Here is an 18,325-nt window from a genome sequence, read left to right as displayed (position 1 = left end):
CAGTATGTAAAGGTAGTAATGAATGAGCAACAGAGAACGAAAACAATCTTGTAGTCGTACTAACAAAATATTATTTAATTTAATGACTTATATGTGTGTGTGCCTTAGGCTTGATATCAAAAATTGTGTGAGAAAGTATTTAGTAATTGTTTGCATACTCGTTGCTTGTCCGATGTCGGACTGGATTTTCATTCAAACTTCCTTGTTCTTCTTTTATTGGTCTCCAATTGTTTTCATCGTTTGTTTCTATGGGACTCTTCCAGTAGGGTTTTCTCCCTCAGGAGAATTTTCTCTCCCTGGAGGGTTTTCTCCCTCGGGAGGGCTTTCTCTCTCAGGAGGTTTTACTCCCTCAGGAGGATTTTCTCCCTCAGGAGGGTTTTCTTCCTCAGGAGGATTTACTCCCTCAGGAGGGTTTTCTCCCTCAGGAGGATTTACTCCCTCAGGAGGGTTTTCTCCCTCAGGAGGGCTTTCTCCCTCAAGAGGGTTTTCTCCCTCGGGAGGGCTTTCTCCCTCAGGAAGGTTTTCTCCCTCAGGAGGATTAACTCCCTCAGGAGGGTTTTCTCCCTCAGGAGGGTTTTCTTCCTCAGGAGGGTTTTCTCCCTCAGGAGGGTTTTCTCCCTCAGGAGGGTTTTCTCTCTCAGGAGGATTTACTCCCTCAGGAGGGTTTTCTTCCTCAGGAGGATTTACTCCTTCAGCAGGGTTTACTACATGACATAACTAAAATTCAAAGAGTTTTATTCAGAAAAATTAACGTTTCCTTATATTATAATAACTGCCGTTTTTAGTAAATTCAATATATGCATATTTATGCAAAATGATTTGTCAGTTTGCATTTTCATATGGTGGGATGTTTTAAGTTTATACTTTACTCACCCTACGGGCTTGGTCTGTTCAAAAATAACTTAGATCCGATATTTTTCCATAAAGACCACGAGCTCGCTTAATAAGGGCTTAATAAACATTAATATCAACTGGAGAGATAACTCAACATAAACTCTTACTTTCTGTAACTCCTAATTACTTAATGTAATTAACCCTTTCTTTCCCAGCGTTGTCGTTGACAACATTAATGAAATCATCCCAAACTCATTGGATCAAAAAACTTGGAAAGTAAAGGGTTAAAAGATAGACTTACCAGTGATGAAAACTTTAAATGACTTTGAAATATCGAGGCCAGCAGCATCTTTACAAGTGACATTGATATTGTAATCATTTCTTTCTTCAAAATCGAGAAGGCTATTATATTTAACTCGTAGAAAATTGCTATCAGTTTCGTGAGTAATGTAAAACTCATCTTCATCTTCATCCCCATTAAATGAGTTCTCAAGGGAGCAATGATGGATCTGAGGTGGCACACTTTTTACATCTGGATCTTTTACCTGTGACAGAGGTACACTCTTAATGCATGTTCTAGGCTAAGTTTTTCATAAGGTAATTGTATGTCTCCTTGTTAAGTATAAGTTCTTTCTGACTAAAATATGTTTAGTGTTGGATTAGGATTGAAATTGCTTGTACGAAGTTACAGTTTTAGTGTGAAGTTCTGGAAAAATTGAAAAACGCGACAGTTAAAATGAATTCTTAAGAAGAGCATTTATATTTTTTAAAAACATTGCCTTCAGGGAATCTCGGTATATCTTATAAACAAACAAGAAATCTAAGCAACCGATTGATATTTAACTCACCAAAAACTTTCCAATCACTGTTGAAGCAGGAGAATTCTCTTCTACAAACTTTTCAGACATCAAAATATCAGTTGGAGCTTCGTTTACATCGGTTACTTCGATCCGAAATTCTTTGAGCTCCATTCTCTATGGATCTGCGACATCCAACCAAATAATGTAAACGTTTTCTTCTTCATAATCAAGAGAACCGTTAACAACGAGGGGAATCGAGTAAAAATTAGTTGATTTATCGTTCATGGTACGATATTCAACGTTTGGAACACCTGAAAGAAGTTTTTATGTAAACAAAATTGGATTTGCTAACTACAGAGAAAAATTTGGAATTTTCAAAGTACTCAGAGTCAGTGTTGATTTAATCTATTGTTATTATACTGATAATTTTTTTTGTATTTGATATTAAAGAATGAAGAAAACTAAATCACGCTATCAAAGGTTATGAATGTAAAATCAAAAAAATCACCATGTATACAAACCTTGTAGAGCAAACTTTTCACGAACCAAAATACTACTGTGATTCAAATGAAACTTTAACATGTCATTATCGTCATCAGTCGCAACGAAGTCGCCGATGACTGACCCCAGAACGCAATTCTCCGGGATGCGATTACCCGTCAAAATTATATCCTTCGGGAATTCGTTAATGTCTCGTACAACGACAAAAATATAGATAGACGAAGATTTTGGTGGATGACCTCGGTCCGTACATTTTATCTTTATACGATGCTTATTCTTTGCTTCGTAATCGAGGCTTTTTGCAACAACTATCATGTTATCCAGCAAATTGAAGTAACCATTACCAGAGTCAACCAATTCCCAGTCAAAATTTGAAGTGTGGTTTTGATCAAGATCATCGTCTCTAGCTGTTAGAATACCAACAACAGAACCAATATTAACGTTTTCAAACACTTCGTTATTTGAAAGTTTTATGTCGTATGGAAGATCATTAATGTTCAACACAGTAATGTTAAAACTAGTTGTAGTAAACATAACAGGTGAACCATTGTCGCTCACATTAATTTTAACAGTGTAAATATTATCTGACCGGGGTTTCCACACCAAACGTCTATTTACCAACAATGCTCTTCCTTGAACAAGAAAATAAAAATTTGCGTCCGCATTCATTATTGTGAACGTCAAGCGATCATTTTGAAAATCGAATGCATTGAAAAAGCTGACAATGGCAAAAGTGTTTGTTTTCACATTGATAGAAGCTCTCGAGAAAACAATATTTGAAGGTGGATCGTTTACTCTCCTGCAGTAATAAGGTTCAGCAATTGGGTCCCAGTCCCAAGCAACATTCTCGGTGTTACTGTCCAATACACATTTTTCCCTCTCAATGGGTACGTTGAAATTTATATTAAGGAAGTTTCTAGCGAAGGCGTTAGGGATGTTTGTTGATTCAATGACAGCTAGTTTAAAATTTCTATCACAGTCGATGGAACAGAATTTCAAATATTCATGTCCGTGTGGGCAACTGATACGTGCAGGCTTGCAGGCTGTTCCAAACTCATCATGATATGCATTAGGTGGACATGGAGGTGGGATCAATGGTAAACATGATTTAGGTTCACACTTGTGTGGAGTTATTTCGGATTGTTTATAACCAGGTAAACATTCACACAAATAACTACCATCTGTGTTATATACAGTTTGAGTGTATACAGTCACCATTTCCATTTTTACATTCGTCTATATCACCACATGATTTACCACCAGCTAAATGAAAATAAAATACAATACAATAAATGGAAACATTCAATAACTGGTCATCATTATATATGGAATTTTTAAATAATGGTCATCACCATATATGGAAGCATTAAATAACTGGTCATTACCATGTATGGAAAAACTGGTTATTACCCTATATGAAAACTGTAACGGGTGATCACCATAAATGGAAAGTTTAATTAACTGGTCATTACCATAAATGAAATAAAATAACGGATCATTACCATACAAGGACACTTTAAATAATGAATTACTGCGATGTACTGTGTCTCAAGGTATTCCAACTTCAAAACGCTGCTGTATGAAAATTACAGAATAAACTCCCGCAGTTTTGAAAATTCTGAAAGATCGGAGTTTTTAGCTACGGAGTGTGATGTTGTTAATTACGTGCTGAAAAAACAACAAGCAAATGAGACTTAACACTTTAAATTAACTACGCGCTTACATATGTAGTTCACATTATCATTTTTATGTGTATTCGGTGATCACGTTGAAGTGAAAGTGGTACAACTCGCGACAGAATAATGCAAGTAGTGCTCAAAATTTTGACGAGACGGACAGTTTATAAATAACGCACGATGAATCGCTGTTTCTTCTTTAACCTGAGGCTGAAGTAAAAAAATACTTTTTCGATTCGAACAATGTTTTTTCCAACGTGCTCACGTTTGCCCATTTTCTACTTACTACATGCTTTGAACCATGGACGGATTTTCATGTTTTTTTACAGGGGTGGTGAATAATCTGATGCTTCAAGCATTACAATATTCCATGACTAAAACACTTGTTTTTTTTGTTGAAGTTTGTTTAGAAAAATATATATTGAATTGTCATTACCTTGAAGTTCATAGCCTGGGCGAGTTACACATAAACACGATCCATCTGCAGAGTTACAAACATCTTGACATCCCCCGTTAGGTGAACCACATTTGCTACCTGTAGAAGCTATATCCAGTTTATTATCAGATCAGTGGAGACAACCCCTTTACTTCATCTGCAATAATGGATAAATTTGTCAAGGCTTTCATCATATCAAATTCTTGATGGGTAACTTTCCTTAAACTCTTATTGATGATACTAATGTGATTTTAATATTTCATTCACCTGATTTAACAAACTCGGAGCGAAATAGATTATATCCGTATGACCCCCGTAATCTGGGTGGTGGTTTGGGGACTTTTGGTGGATTACATGAGGGTAGGGGTGACTCTGAATTATTAGATTGACATTTTCTTTTGACAGAAGCAACTTTGTTGCCAATCTATTTCTGAAAAAAGCATAATGTCAGTTGTGAAGAAGCTTATGAATGATTTCAAAACATGCAGTGTCAAACAAATTTTGTGAAATTTTTACTGACATTATAACATCAAGTGTTACAATAAAGCTGCACCAGTTACTGTGTTTCACAGCCTATAACTCTGCACATAAAGGATGTCTATTGTATATCACAACACATTATAAGAATGTGCTTTTTGAAAAAAAGAAAAGTTTAAAGTAGAACTTCATACTGTGGAATAGAAATACAAATTTAGGGATGTGATTAAGATACGTATGGCTTTGATTTGATAGCGTTTCTTTCGTTGTTGGTTTATTGCATACAGACAAATTTTTAAAAGACGGCGGACAACTAAAGAAGAGGTCGTTCTCACCTTGACCTTGTCCACAGACAACGTTTCTTCGGCGGCTGTTTTTATCAGCTCAAAACACAGAGTAGATTTCAGGCCATTCTCAAAATAGTAATTAAGAGCATCAGTTTGCTCTCTTGAAAGTTTGTTATATTTTTGAGGTCTGTTGTTCATTGTATTTGAATAATTCCTTGGTATATGTAGATTATTAGTGTATGTTTGGAAACAAAAATGGCGACGATCTCAGATATTATTATCCTAATGTGTAGAATAGTGTACAACAACATCATACCGCATCCATTATTAGATAGCACAGAAAGCAATCTAATTTGGCTATCTTCCGCATTCTAAGGGGGTGTTTACATGAATCGGAATGACTTTCGATCCGGAATGAACTCATTCCATTTTAAAAGAAATTCTACTGCATGTTTACATGAATCCGGAATGAGTTACAACTCGATCTGGATCGAGTTCATTCCTATTTTCATTCCGGATCGAAGTTTCATTCCATTCAATGGGGTATAATGAGTGCGAAAAAAAGCAACAATTAGTTTTTTGCAAGTATTAAGCTGTATTAACTCAGAAACGAAAGGAAAGAAAAGGGTTGTTATAATGTTTAAGTTTGTTATCTTCAAAATTCAAAATTCCTGCGAAAAGTCAATCCTTGAGTTCATTTCCCATATAAACGTGGATTGACATCACGTTTCGATTGGAATTGAAAGTCATTCCGGATTCATGTAAACACCCCCTAAAGTTTAGAACTCTGAGTAATACCCATTTAGAATGAGCGAAACGGGTGCAAGACCAGACTATTAAGCTGCGTGCTATACCGGATTCACTCTTCGTTTGCTGTAAAGGCTTTATTTGTTTTTTTAATTGCCTTTGTTCAGTCTCTTCAGATAATTAATGTTTATTAAATTCAGAGCTTAAGTCCATTCAATTGTGCTTCTGGCATTAACCATTATCACTGCCTTTTAATACTTTAATAAACGGGATCTTGGTAATATTGAAACTCCAGAAATACCATTTACTATGGTATAAGAGTTTTATTATGTATTTTATAAAGTTGACTTTAAATGTCATACGTCTTCAACAAAAGCAAATGAGAATAAAATTTAAATAATCAGATATTATATCATTCAATAATGTAAGCTACATGCAGAAATGTGATTATACATCATCCAAATACGTAGTGAAAAGTGGTTTGCTACTTTACATCTACAAAACAAATCCTTTAACTACCGTATCGTTGATTTGTTATTTGTTTTCCTGTCAGTAAACGTTTCATTGTGGTTCGCTTCCATTAAAAACTGAAAAAGTTCTTAAGTTCTGGGTTGTTTTTTAATTCGTCATTACACCAGACAACTGCACGTACCCGAACTGGGATTTCAAAAAGAACTCTTTAGGATCATCGACTTTATAAAATGGATGGTTTTAGTGCTGGTCGAAATCAATCGATCTGTCAATAAAAGCCAACAATCAAAATAATGATATACGTAAAAAATTTATTTGTCTTTTCCAATCTGAGTAAATTCTATTTTACACGGTATCTTTCATGTTCACTTGCCTTTTCAGAGGCAACTACTTTGGAGAGTCAACTTTACTTCATTTACAACGACAAGGACTTTCTCAGAGTGCAGTAATGAGGTGCTTAAATACATACACAAATTTAATCTCCAGTCGAGTTAACGTCAAGAAGTAAATTTGTTAAAATTAAATGATGTCTTGCCATTGGCAAGTGGTTCAGTAGAGAGGTCATTTTCGTGCTTGAAAAGGGTAAAAAGCTATTTGAAGAATAGAATGGGTCAAGGTCGGCTTAGCTCTTTGTGTAGAAAATTAATTCACAAAGATATCATTGAACAAAAAGAGAAATCAGAGGTGTTGCATAATGAGGTGGTTGAAAATTTTTTAAAAAATCCAGCAGGCTGGCCTTTCTTTATAAATGACGGGTATACTATGATGACGGGTATACTATGTTTTGATATTTTTTCTTATAATGCACGGTACTTCATTGAGCAAATTAAGCATAACTTTAAAGAATAAAGCCGTCCCTGTCTACCTGCCCCAATCTAAACAAGTCTAAACTAAAAAGTGGAATGCTAAGGACAGTCTCCTCCTATGCTATTAAGGAAGTGTCGTATATTATGTTATTTTTTGTGCTAAACCAAAATTCTTCTGTTTATTCAGGGGCAATTTTGAGTTTGATTTATTATGCTTTAGGGGACAATTGTCTCCTGCGTGACTTTTCACTGAGCCACCTTTAGTACCTTCTTAACTAGTTGAAGTTTTGACAATTGCCACATTAAGAATGCAGCTCATAAAAACGTGTTTTTATAACGTATTGTACAACAAATAATTCGACCTCCGAATCACAGTTTCCAAGCTCTGTATTTCAAAATTTTCTGGGGGTAGGCCACCAGACCCCTTAGGGGGGGACGCACCTTCGGCGCGACATTGGTGTGCAGGAGTACTATTTTTCTTGACTACGCCAATGTTTATGAATGTAGAAATACGAAGCGTGAGTTGTATTTACCATAACAATTAGGACAATCAGTATGAATTTCATATTGATTTTCTCGTTATTATTTTTCTTTGATGAAACTATTTCATTTAAAAAATGTAAATAAAGCAAAGGTAAATGTTTCAAACATAAAAAAAATGCATAAGAATTTTGGCAAACTGTGCTTGATGGCAAAAGCTGTAACAAACTGTGATCAACATCGAATTTTTTATAAGTTTTAAATGCTTAATATCTCTTCATATCTTTTTCTCATTCATTGGAATATACCATGTTCAATTTTTCTGCCTATCTACTTACTATTTACAATTTATATGCATAATAGACCTCCTCTACTATCATCCTCTAGGTATCTTACCTTGCAGTTTTAAACTCAATATCTTTCTACCTCAATATCCATTATCTTTAAAATTGTTCCACACACCTCCACTTTGATCTTCTTTTAAGTCTATTGCTTGGCAGCTTTAATTCAGCAACCTTCTATTGATATTCTCAAAATCATATCCTTGAACTTGTCCAAAACACCTTCGCCTTGAACTTGTCCAAAACACCTTATCCTTGAACTTGTCCAAAACACCTTATCCTTGAACTTGTCCGAAACACCTTAGCCTTGAACTTCTCCAAACCACCTTAGCCTTGAACTTCTCCAAACCACCTTAGCCTTGAACTTGTCCAAAACACCCTAGCCTTCCTCTCTAACATTGTCTCTAAAACATATGACATGCCTAACATGTTCGTTTCGAATTCTGACAGTTTAACCCTTAAAGAGACTGTCTGCATCTTTATCTCTGCAACATCCAGCTCTATCTAATGTTTTATCGCAGTATCTCTGTCTCTAAACCATTTATCTTTGCTGGTTTCACTACTGTCTTGTAAACGTTTCCCTTCGTTTTTTCTAATACACATTTGTCCCACATCATCCACAATCACAGTTCCCAAATTCTACCTCTACGTCTTGTAACCTTTTTGTTCTACTGGGGTCTCTTGTTCACACACAGGCATTCTGTCTTCATTCGATCAGATTGTTTTCATTTCATAAAAGAATGCTACCACCTATTACCTGACACGTTCTTCCACATCTTCTACAGCTACTGTAACTACTTCCACCTTTACGTTCTCTCATTCCTACACATGACAGTTTAACTTTTACCAATAAAGACATTCTTTTCTTCATTTAAAGTGAAAATATCTTATCATGAAAGAGATTTGATGTCAGAAAACAGGCGTTTTAATGTCAAGAAGCAATAAGAAAGCAACAACAACAAATATGAAAATGCTATGCTTGAAATGAATTAAAAAAGTACCATATGATCTTATGCGCACGATACCTAGTAAACATTTTAGATAAACGAAAACATTTTTCAATTTTATATCTTCAATTACATACATGTTTTGACTTATCTGCAATTCATCTTCAGCGTGAATAGTTATGTTATTTACAGTTTGTGATATATATATGATAGACATATGATACATTGAGTATCAAAGAACTGATATGTATATGATAGAAATAATGATCTATACAACGAACAACAGAACACTTGGGGCTCATTAGTACACATGGCTTGTTTAGTGTTCCTTGCAAGATTGACTCAGGCCCTATAATCACAGCCGGTCAGCACGTTTATCTGAAATATCATATATAAACAGTTTTTTTGGTTGTTTGTTTTGAAAAATCCAACAAATTATCATAATCTTTCTCCCAAACTCCGTTTGATTTATATGTTAACAGCAGTTGGTCAAAAGACAAGATTATGCAATTTTCATGCACAAGTACTTCAAGCAAGTTTCTCAGTTACTTTATTGCCAATGTGAACAACCTCAACTTGCAAAGGACATCACAATGCATTTGAAAAAGTTGTGGATGTGGTTGTCTTCAATTTTAGTGTCAAAATATGTCAAATATAGTTCTGGTACCAGTAAAGGGGTAGTTTCCAATGAAATCATAAGGGTTCATTTCAATCTCATGAAAATCTTATTTAGTTTAACTATTTTGTATTGATCAGCTACGTAATTAATGTGAGATAGTAAAACACAAAAGGTTCTATTTATGGAATTATGCACAACTTCTGATGGTCAGGTTTATACGATAAGGAACTCCCAAGAGCCCAAAACACAAAAGCCAGACTTTTAGTAATTATTATAATTTCAGAAATACAATTATTTATCGTATACGAGTTTATTATGTTGGATGAATGTAGAGCAAAATTTATCAGTGCAGCCAAGTATAAAAGTTAACTTTTATTGTCATGTTCACCTTCAGTCTTTTTCCAAAACAATTTACAACAAAAATTAAATATATACATTGTATAAATGAATACCACAGGCTATAGATGCACCAGAAACGGGGTGAAATATCATCTAAATACGTCATGGAAACTGTTTTTCTTTATATTTATAAAACAAGATCTCAACAGTATCAATGATTTCTTAATTGCTTCTTTTTTACTCCCAACAGGTTCTGTTGTATCTAAATTTTTTTTTGATGTAGTTGGCATTCATCAAAAGGAAAAAAGTTCTTGAGTTCTGGCTCGTTCTTCAATTCTTCATTTGACCTGACAGCAGCATGTACCCGAACAGGGAGATTAGGAAATGTTCGGAGAAAATACGCCCTGTGATCGCCAATCTTATAAAATGGTTTTGGTTTTCGTTTTCGCTTTGTTAGATCCTTCCAATGCTGGTCAATATTTCGAATAAGTCTTAAACATTCTGTCCATGAAGAGTTATAGGTTCTTTTATTCACCAAATAATCATAAACATCACTATCTATTTCGCTTCTCCAATCTGAAGATTCGCTATTCAATTGTTGAACGACACTACACAGGGGATCATTTGTCTTAATCTGCTGAAGATTTCCAACTTTACATAATAAGTCAAATTTCTCGTCATCTGACATAAGAAATGGGTGTTTTAACGCCACAGTAGCCGATGGTCTCTCTTTGGGTTCTCGGTTTAACATCCACGATAGAAGGTCTTTCAATGTTTCATCCTTGATTTCCTCCAAGCCAACAGGTTTTCCATCTAACATGTTAATCAGTCTACGGGGTTTAGTTCCAAACGGGTGTTTTCCTTTGTTGCAATATAATAAGCTACCATTCCTGCATTCTAAAAGATTAACAATGTAAAGTCACAAAATTGATTGTATATATGCATGACTTGCAAATGGTTATATTCCTGCACTTACCATTACATCAGACGTTTTCTTGTACCGTCCTGTATTAACTGTATCTTCATCTTCACAATATGATTCAGGAGCAATCCAATACTCAGTTCCCATGTTCGGATTGCTTTCATGTGTCGTAGAATCATTTTCCAATATTCGACTAATGCCAAAGTCAGCTATAAGAAAGTTGTCTTGTGTGTCTCGGAGAACATTGGCGGGCTTTAAGTCCCGATGAAGAATAGGATTTGGGCCGCTATGAAGATCAGCTAATCCTTGCAAAATTTGTCTGAGAATTTTGGGAAGAGCTTTTTGAAGATCATGTAAAGTAGAAGACTTGACAAAACTCTCCAATGATTCTTCACATAAGTCTAATATCAAATATACATACTCTGTTAAAGTATCTTCCTCTAGGAAAGAATAATTCACAACATATTTCGACTTTCTTGCGTTGGATTTATTCAAAATTTTCTTTTCTTGCTGTGCAAGCTGCATGTAGCTATCTCGACGTATTTGTTTCACTGCTTTACCGTAACCATCCTTACCCAGTCCAAGATAAACTCGGGTTGCACCACTTCCTTTACCAATGCAAAACTCTTCTGAGAGAATTACTCGTACATTGCCCACCAATTTAACCTCAACACTGGAATTGCGTCCATATTCAATCAATTTTAAAAACAATTTTTCATGTTTCGTTGATTCACCAATGTACTTCCACTCTTCTAGACAAAAATATTACATTCAAGTGTGAAGGAAACGAAATTAATATGTCAAAATAGCTTAAACTTTCCCAATCAGGAAAGGATATTATTAGCTCCGGCTCATTTTTGAAAAAACTTATCAACAACCATTAGACAAATCATAAGTTCTTTAATTGTACAATCAAATCTGGCAACATTTGAGGTTAGCTTATACCATACAATTAATCACAAAAACTTCTTTCTGCAGTAATTTCATATATTTTTTTTAAGAAATAACCTTACGTTTTTCGAAAATATTAAATTTAAATTTATAGAGCATATTTTTTAAAGGGTATAAATTTTTATAGTAGAAAATAACAAAATAGCTTCATTTAATTTTTCATTTCATTCTCGACACTCATTATTTAGATAGACTATCTAATGTTTAATGCCAAATATGAACATTGAAGTTCGATGAGCAACTAAAACTCAACAACTATTCTCTCAAACCTTATTTGAACACCATTAAAGTGCCAATGAAACGAAAACTTTGCTAGTTACATAATATTTACATTGACCAGATCTTTGAAATGAATGCTTTCTAAAACCTTTTATGTATGACTCTTTCATTCAAATAATACTGAAGTGAAGTCTCTGCTATTACCAATTTATCTAACTTGTGACATCATATTGCATGCAAAATGAGTCGCTGCCATGTTTTAAATACACTTCATTTTCCTGACAACTTTACGTTGATTATAGTAGGCAGTATTTTATATCATTAACACATCACAGAGAAAGACACTCTGCAAAGTTGAAGTAAAGTATTAGCAAATGTACCGAATAATTCTAGTTCTTATTATGCAATGTGACGTCACAAGTTAGATGAATCGAACAAAATAAAAGCTTCAATAACTTGAGAACGAAAAGAGATATGCATAAACTAGTAGAGAAACTCCGTTGTCATATTAAAATTTCTGTTCAATAAAAGTATAACACAGGCTGCAAAATTTTCGTTTTATAGGCATTATAACCTTTAACTTATTATCTGAAACGTACTGTTTCTCTTATTCACCTTAGTTAAGTGAACCTCGTTATCTTTATTTCTGCAAAATCAAGCCCTATCTCCTGTTTTTCTTATTCTCGGGCAACATTGCTGGTATTGTTTTACCTTTGCCAAATTAAAGATGGTTTTTGCATTTTTGAATTATTTTACTAAGCATATGATGGTTTATTTTCAAGAAACAATTTGTCTGTCATGTGTCTATTGTGTCAGGGTTTTCTTTTTCGAGAAAATTTTCTTTCTGATGAAATTTTTACTCAGGTAGAAAAGGAATCATGCAATTCAATAAGTATTTAACACCACAAAAAAAGTAAGCGATTTAAATTCTTATCATATCTTTCAGCCCTTTCGATAAGATTCTTGTCTGTTTTAGAAACATGTGAAAGAAATCATGATTTTGTAGTGTTAAAGTATAAAATAATTGACAAGATAAGCAACACGAACGAAACAAGCAAATGATCGAACTTACGGCTTTAAGTTTTGTAACATCTTTTTTGTGTTTTATGTGTGATGCAGAACATCACACATAAGACTTACTGAACACAAACGAGCTACTAAGAAACAAGACAAAACTAATCACATTGCCGAACATCACCGAATCACAAAGTACAACATTGACTGGGACTCGGCAAAATGCATTACTTACAGTACTGACAATAGACAACGGCTTACATTAGAAAGTTGGTATACCAACTTGGAACAAACCCCCCTGAACAGATCACAGCAATTACCGGCACCTTACAAACGACTTATTCACAATACAAACAAACGATCAACTAAAAACATTACACTTCACACTAATTCACAATGACAACACACAATTACACCCACACATTACAATTAAAAACATCACACCTAAATCACACATCACAACTAAAAATAAAAAAATTTCACTTCACACTAATTCACAATGACAATACACATTTCCTGTACACACAACACAATGACGTAAGAACTAGATAACAAATACGGCTAACCTGACGTTTACTCCTCATTTGACTCTGAAGATGACTACCGCTAAGGTTGTCGAAACGTCAGTCAACAACAACAAAAACAGTCCTTCTCAGGACTTCATTAACCTGGATGATCATCATTTACAAACATATAACGATACTCCTGGGTTCAAACCATTTACTTTATATAGATTTTAATGTCGTGCAGCGCACTCGTTTATAAAGTAAAGATCTGTAAAGATTAAGCTAGAAAACTATTTTCAATTTATGTGGTGGTAATCAATCAAGGAGTTTTTTTGCATATCGTTTGAAAAAGTGATGTGCAATTGTTTTCATTTTAGCTAAAACGATGTGCAAATTGCACATTGCAAACCAGTAATTCGCACACTGGGCGGTATATTTTGGAGGTTATTAACAAACAACTAACTCTTGTATAAACTACAAATGTTCCTGAATTTTTGTTCTTGAAAGCTGCGTGTTCTTTTCACAGAGCTGGGTTTGGTGAAGCAAAAATTTTTCTAAGATGTCAAAGACTCAAAGTGTGTTTAAATTTTGATACGTAAATATTATAAGATGATACTTAAATGTATGCTTTAATTCTATGAGTCACTTTGAAATAGACACCAGGTATATGGAATATTATTATCTCTAAATTGGTGCAATGTTGTATTTGAATCTTACAACTAACAATGAGTTTATAGCTGTTATATATCTTGAGCAATGTTTGTTTGATTAAAATGTTTTGTTTTCATCTCACTGTTCTTTAGAGCGGGTTTTATGTATATGTTTTTAGTTTATAGGTAGATTTTTGAAGTATTATTTTTTTTGATTAATGTAAATATGAATCCCAACTGCGTGTCAATTATTGCTTTGGCTCTTTTGTTTGTCTACAACCAAAATGAATAACACAGTCCTCACATGAAACAATTTGTATCTCAATGAACAACTTAAATCTAGGACTTTAAATTCATTATTGCCAATTTTTTTTGTATTATACTATGAAATTGGTATGTATTCTTAACCGACTGAAACATATTAAAAGCCATCAATAAGCTACGGATCTCAAATAGTTGGACACAAAAAAACATAAATTAAATGTGATATTAATTTTATAGCCTTAGTCATTTATGTACCTATTGATTTGACGGATGCAAGACTTTGTGCCAGTATATTTTCCCTAAAGAACTGATTCTCCAGTTCAGTAATGTCTTTATATAGAATATGGTTAATAGTTACGATATTCTCAGCAACTCTGTTACAATTACAAGTTACAACAACACCTGTGGTCGAGACGTCAATACAGAAAGCTTCATCGTCAAGAGTTACACATTTTCAAGCTTATTTTAATAATCGAAGTCTCCAACATTTAGTACAAGAACGGCAGAATACATTTGATTACTATTTATATTCATTATGGCTGTCAGCGTTGACAAACTTCGTTGATGAACTTTATGACAAAATTGCGTCATCCAAAGATTTATTAAAGGGGAACTCCACCCTCACATAATGTTGGTCTTTGTCTGTCCCGTGAAAATAAATATGCGGCAATTTTTTTGTTTGTTTGATTAAATATTTTCACAAAAATGAGTTGAAATGCTGCAGCTAGGGCATCCGGTGCGTGGGAGCAGAAACATGTCAGCGGCTTGTATTTGACGTCATATCGTCAATTGCTGCTCAAAGCTCTATGTAAAGTCATTGCACAGTCATAATAAACTTGCGTCAAAATGCTTCTCCTAATCACAAAATGTTTCTTTTCGAAACTTCAGAACTGTTTATTCATAGGTATATACACAAGCAACTTTTATAGCTTACATTCAAGTATTGAGCTGGTTATTTGTATTCTGTTTTAATAGAACGGTTTCACATCCATAAAGGCCATTATTGCACAGTTTCCGCACTACATATAGAATTTAAACATCGATTAATATTATTTTTAAAAAATACGAAGGTTTATTTGTGTGGAAACTGTGCTGTAATGCCGTTTGCTTCGTTTGCTTGTCCTCCGAATTCAACCTTAACAACAGTTTCTACTGATGTAAAACCAGTCTATTGCCATGAATAACATTGAATAATAATAAAACATGGTTGTGTAATTTAGATTCATTATGGTTAGAAAATAATCCTACATAAAAGCATAGTAAAATTAGCCTTTCGTGCATAGAATTTAGGTGTAGTTTCCTTGACGTAAAGTATAAACTTATAGTTTCCTAATTATTTATACATAATTTCCCTTTTTTAAGTCACATTTGGGACAAAAATTGCCAGTGCTATGAAAAACAAACACCCTCATATTGATCGCCAATATGATGTGTGGCATTTGTCTAAATCTGTCACAAAAAACTAACAAAGAAGGCTAACATTAAGGAAAATGATGACTTGACCCATTGGATTAAGTCCATTTCTAATCATCTTTGTGGTGCTCTGCAAGTTGTAACAAGAATGCAGAAGAATTAGAGGAAAAATGGAAGTCTATCCTTAACCAAGTACAAGCATTTCTGGAGAGAGAACACATATTTTCATCAATGTTGCTACCAACAATTAACAGAAAGACAAACAAGCAGAAGAAGTGGTTATCTCCTACTTCACAAGCATATATTGCTGCAGAGAAGGTGATTTGTGACAAGAGGCTTCTACCTGCGGAAGCTATCTGAGTTTGGTCACACAGGAGAGTTGGAGGTTTACCATACCCTTTTACTGAAATACTTGCCAAAGCGAGAGCATTTTTCATTTCCTGGAATGGTAGCCCGCACTCAGTTAGCAGCATTTGATCACAAAAACAATATTAAACGTGATAAAGCAGTCATTAAGTCAGGGACAAACAAAGGGCAAGACCGTTATAAAATGATTTTTGCTAAAACAAAGAAGCAGTGGGTTGTAAAAGCAATGAAAGAAAAGAAAGAATACCAGTACGTTGATATACTACTTACCGAGGTCGTGAATGCATGCAAAACTGAGGAGATTGAACTTGTACATCATGGCGAGAATCTTCCAAAGAACATTTCTAAATCATGTCCACCCAGGAAAAAAGTACTTGTAAAGGAACATCAGTCTAGATTTGCATAAAATGTCAGTGGTGAAGTTAGCTATGGCAATAGGTTTTGCCATGCCCATATAATATGATGTTGCATCAGTGAAGACAACTTTTGTACATTCATTCTTAAATATTAACATAGCAAAACCAGCATAGTGGAAGCGTTCAAATTGAAATTCCTCTGCAGGGCCAGGTGGAGGAAATAATTCTCTAATGCGAGTAACTGCACATGATGGCAAGACGACTCTTGCTTCTCTACCCAAGATACCCCAGCACCATCTTGTCAACTGTCTATATGCGATATGGCGGTACAGTTTGTCTTCGGGCCCATCATATGCTACCTCATATTGCTGCTTGTACTGGTACCAAGCTGTTTGTAAAACCTACCTGTTAAGACAAACCGGCTCAAAACCAGGATGTTGGGTAATGCACAAAGGGACTTCGGTGGTCTCATTCGTTTCTACTGCCTCTACATTTTTGTCACAAATATTGGAAATCTCTTTGCAGCATAAACATTTCTCGTTATTGTCCATTATTTGGAAATTACCACATTCACACCTGAATGTGTCAAAAGGAAGAATCTTGAAAATTAAATGTCTAAATTTCAATAAAGATTGAATCTTACAATAAAAACTTTAAAATCTGAAGTATTATGTGTGTGTGGACGTGGTAAACATCAAAAACTGAAAACGTTCTTTCGAGATCGAAACAATGGTCTAGAATAATATAACATTTTATTACTCACCATTCAAGATTCTCGGGCCGACGTTCATCCTCAATATACACAAATTCCTGTTCTTCGTTGTCCTCAAACTGGTGAGCTTCTTCGTGTTCATCAGCCGGCCATTCGGGCTCAAACTGATATGGCCGAATATGGTTTGCTGGATTGTCTTCCATTTCACCATCGATTGGTGAATTAGGCCGAGGTTCTTCCAAAAAAGCCATTATAAGCGATTGTTTTGTTTTTGTGCTAGGCTGTGCGTTATTATTTTACTTTGTTGTAAACTCCAAATCGGTTTGACGATTGACGTCAAAATAATTTCCGCTGACGCTTTCTGTGCCCACGCTGCTAAGCCTCAGCTCAAATAGCGCACTTGAAGACGCGATTTTGTCAAATATAAAATAGCTGATGTAAAAATTTCAAAATATAGTAACCTTTGCTTAAAAATGGAACTTTTAATACCAACATTATGTAAGGGTGGAGTTCCCCTTTAACCAATACTTGTATTGATAGTTATCGTTTTGATACTTTTGCCAAATTTGCAGAATAAAACTCGTTCAACACAAAATTTAACAATATTAATGCTCCATGCTGGCATTTGTTTATTGTAATATAATAAACTAGCGAGGTCGGAACATCTTATGACGTCACGATCCATTTGTAAAACTTCGCATCCAGGGGCAAGATTTAGCGTTAAATTTAAACAACTTATACCAAACCAAAAATGCCCAAACACAAAATGTTTCTAAGAATGTATATTTTTTATTTGGAGAAAAAAAGATGGGGTGAAATTTGGCCGGAGTTGCACTTTAACAAAATATCATTAACGCAAATGAGCCACCAACATTATGTTGTATATAATACCTACAAACTTACCAAAATCTTTTGATGACAGAGAAACATGAGCATGACTTGGAACTGGAAATTTACTCTGAGTTTTTTGAGACTCGTAATTTTCAGTTTCTTCGTACATCCTACGAAATTTGCTCAAAGACGCAGTGAGATGAGTATGGTCTTCACCTGGCACATTCAGTTTTCGAATTTCCAGAGCTTTTTCGTGAACCTCTTTAGCTTCGTCGTACTTTCCAGTTTTTTCAAAGACCAAACCAAGATTGTGTAAAGACGCAGCGACATCAACATGATTTGGACCTAACAATTGTTTTC

General features: G+C 34.6%; 2 protein-coding genes across 2 annotated transcripts; both read right to left on the bottom strand.

The window, feature by feature from the left end:
• Window positions 1-48: 48 nt before the first annotated feature.
• On the bottom strand, window positions 49-1,183 carry LOC124447952 (basic salivary proline-rich protein 2-like). Its single transcript, XM_046998944.1, has 3 exons — window positions 1,136-1,183; window positions 349-717; window positions 49-276 (listed from the first exon to the last, which is right to left on the bottom strand). Exons 1-3 carry the CDS (start codon window positions 1,181-1,183, stop codon window positions 247-249), a joined length of 447 nt encoding a protein of 148 aa, XP_046854900.1. The 3' UTR covers window positions 49-246.
• An 8,491-nt stretch (window positions 1,184-9,674) lies between these two features.
• Window positions 9,675-18,228, bottom strand: LOC124449489 (serine/threonine-protein kinase/endoribonuclease IRE2-like). The gene is made up of 3 exons (XM_047000419.1): window positions 18,038-18,228; window positions 10,738-11,435; window positions 9,675-10,658 (listed from the first exon to the last, which is right to left on the bottom strand). The coding sequence occupies exons 1-3, from the start codon at window positions 18,132-18,134 to the stop codon at window positions 10,587-10,589; spliced, it is 867 nt and encodes a 288-aa protein (XP_046856375.1). The 5' UTR covers window positions 18,135-18,228; the 3' UTR covers window positions 9,675-10,586.
• Between the last annotated feature and the right edge of the window lie 97 nt (window positions 18,229-18,325).

The sequence above is a fragment of the Xenia sp. Carnegie-2017 genome, unplaced genomic scaffold, assembly GCF_021976095.1.
Source record: "Xenia sp. Carnegie-2017 unplaced genomic scaffold, XeniaSp_v1 HiC_scaffold_23, whole genome shotgun sequence".
In the NCBI taxonomy this organism is placed as follows: domain Eukaryota; kingdom Metazoa; phylum Cnidaria; class Anthozoa; order Malacalcyonacea; family Xeniidae; genus Xenia; species Xenia sp. Carnegie-2017.
This window is presented reverse-complemented; position numbering and strand designations above follow the sequence as displayed.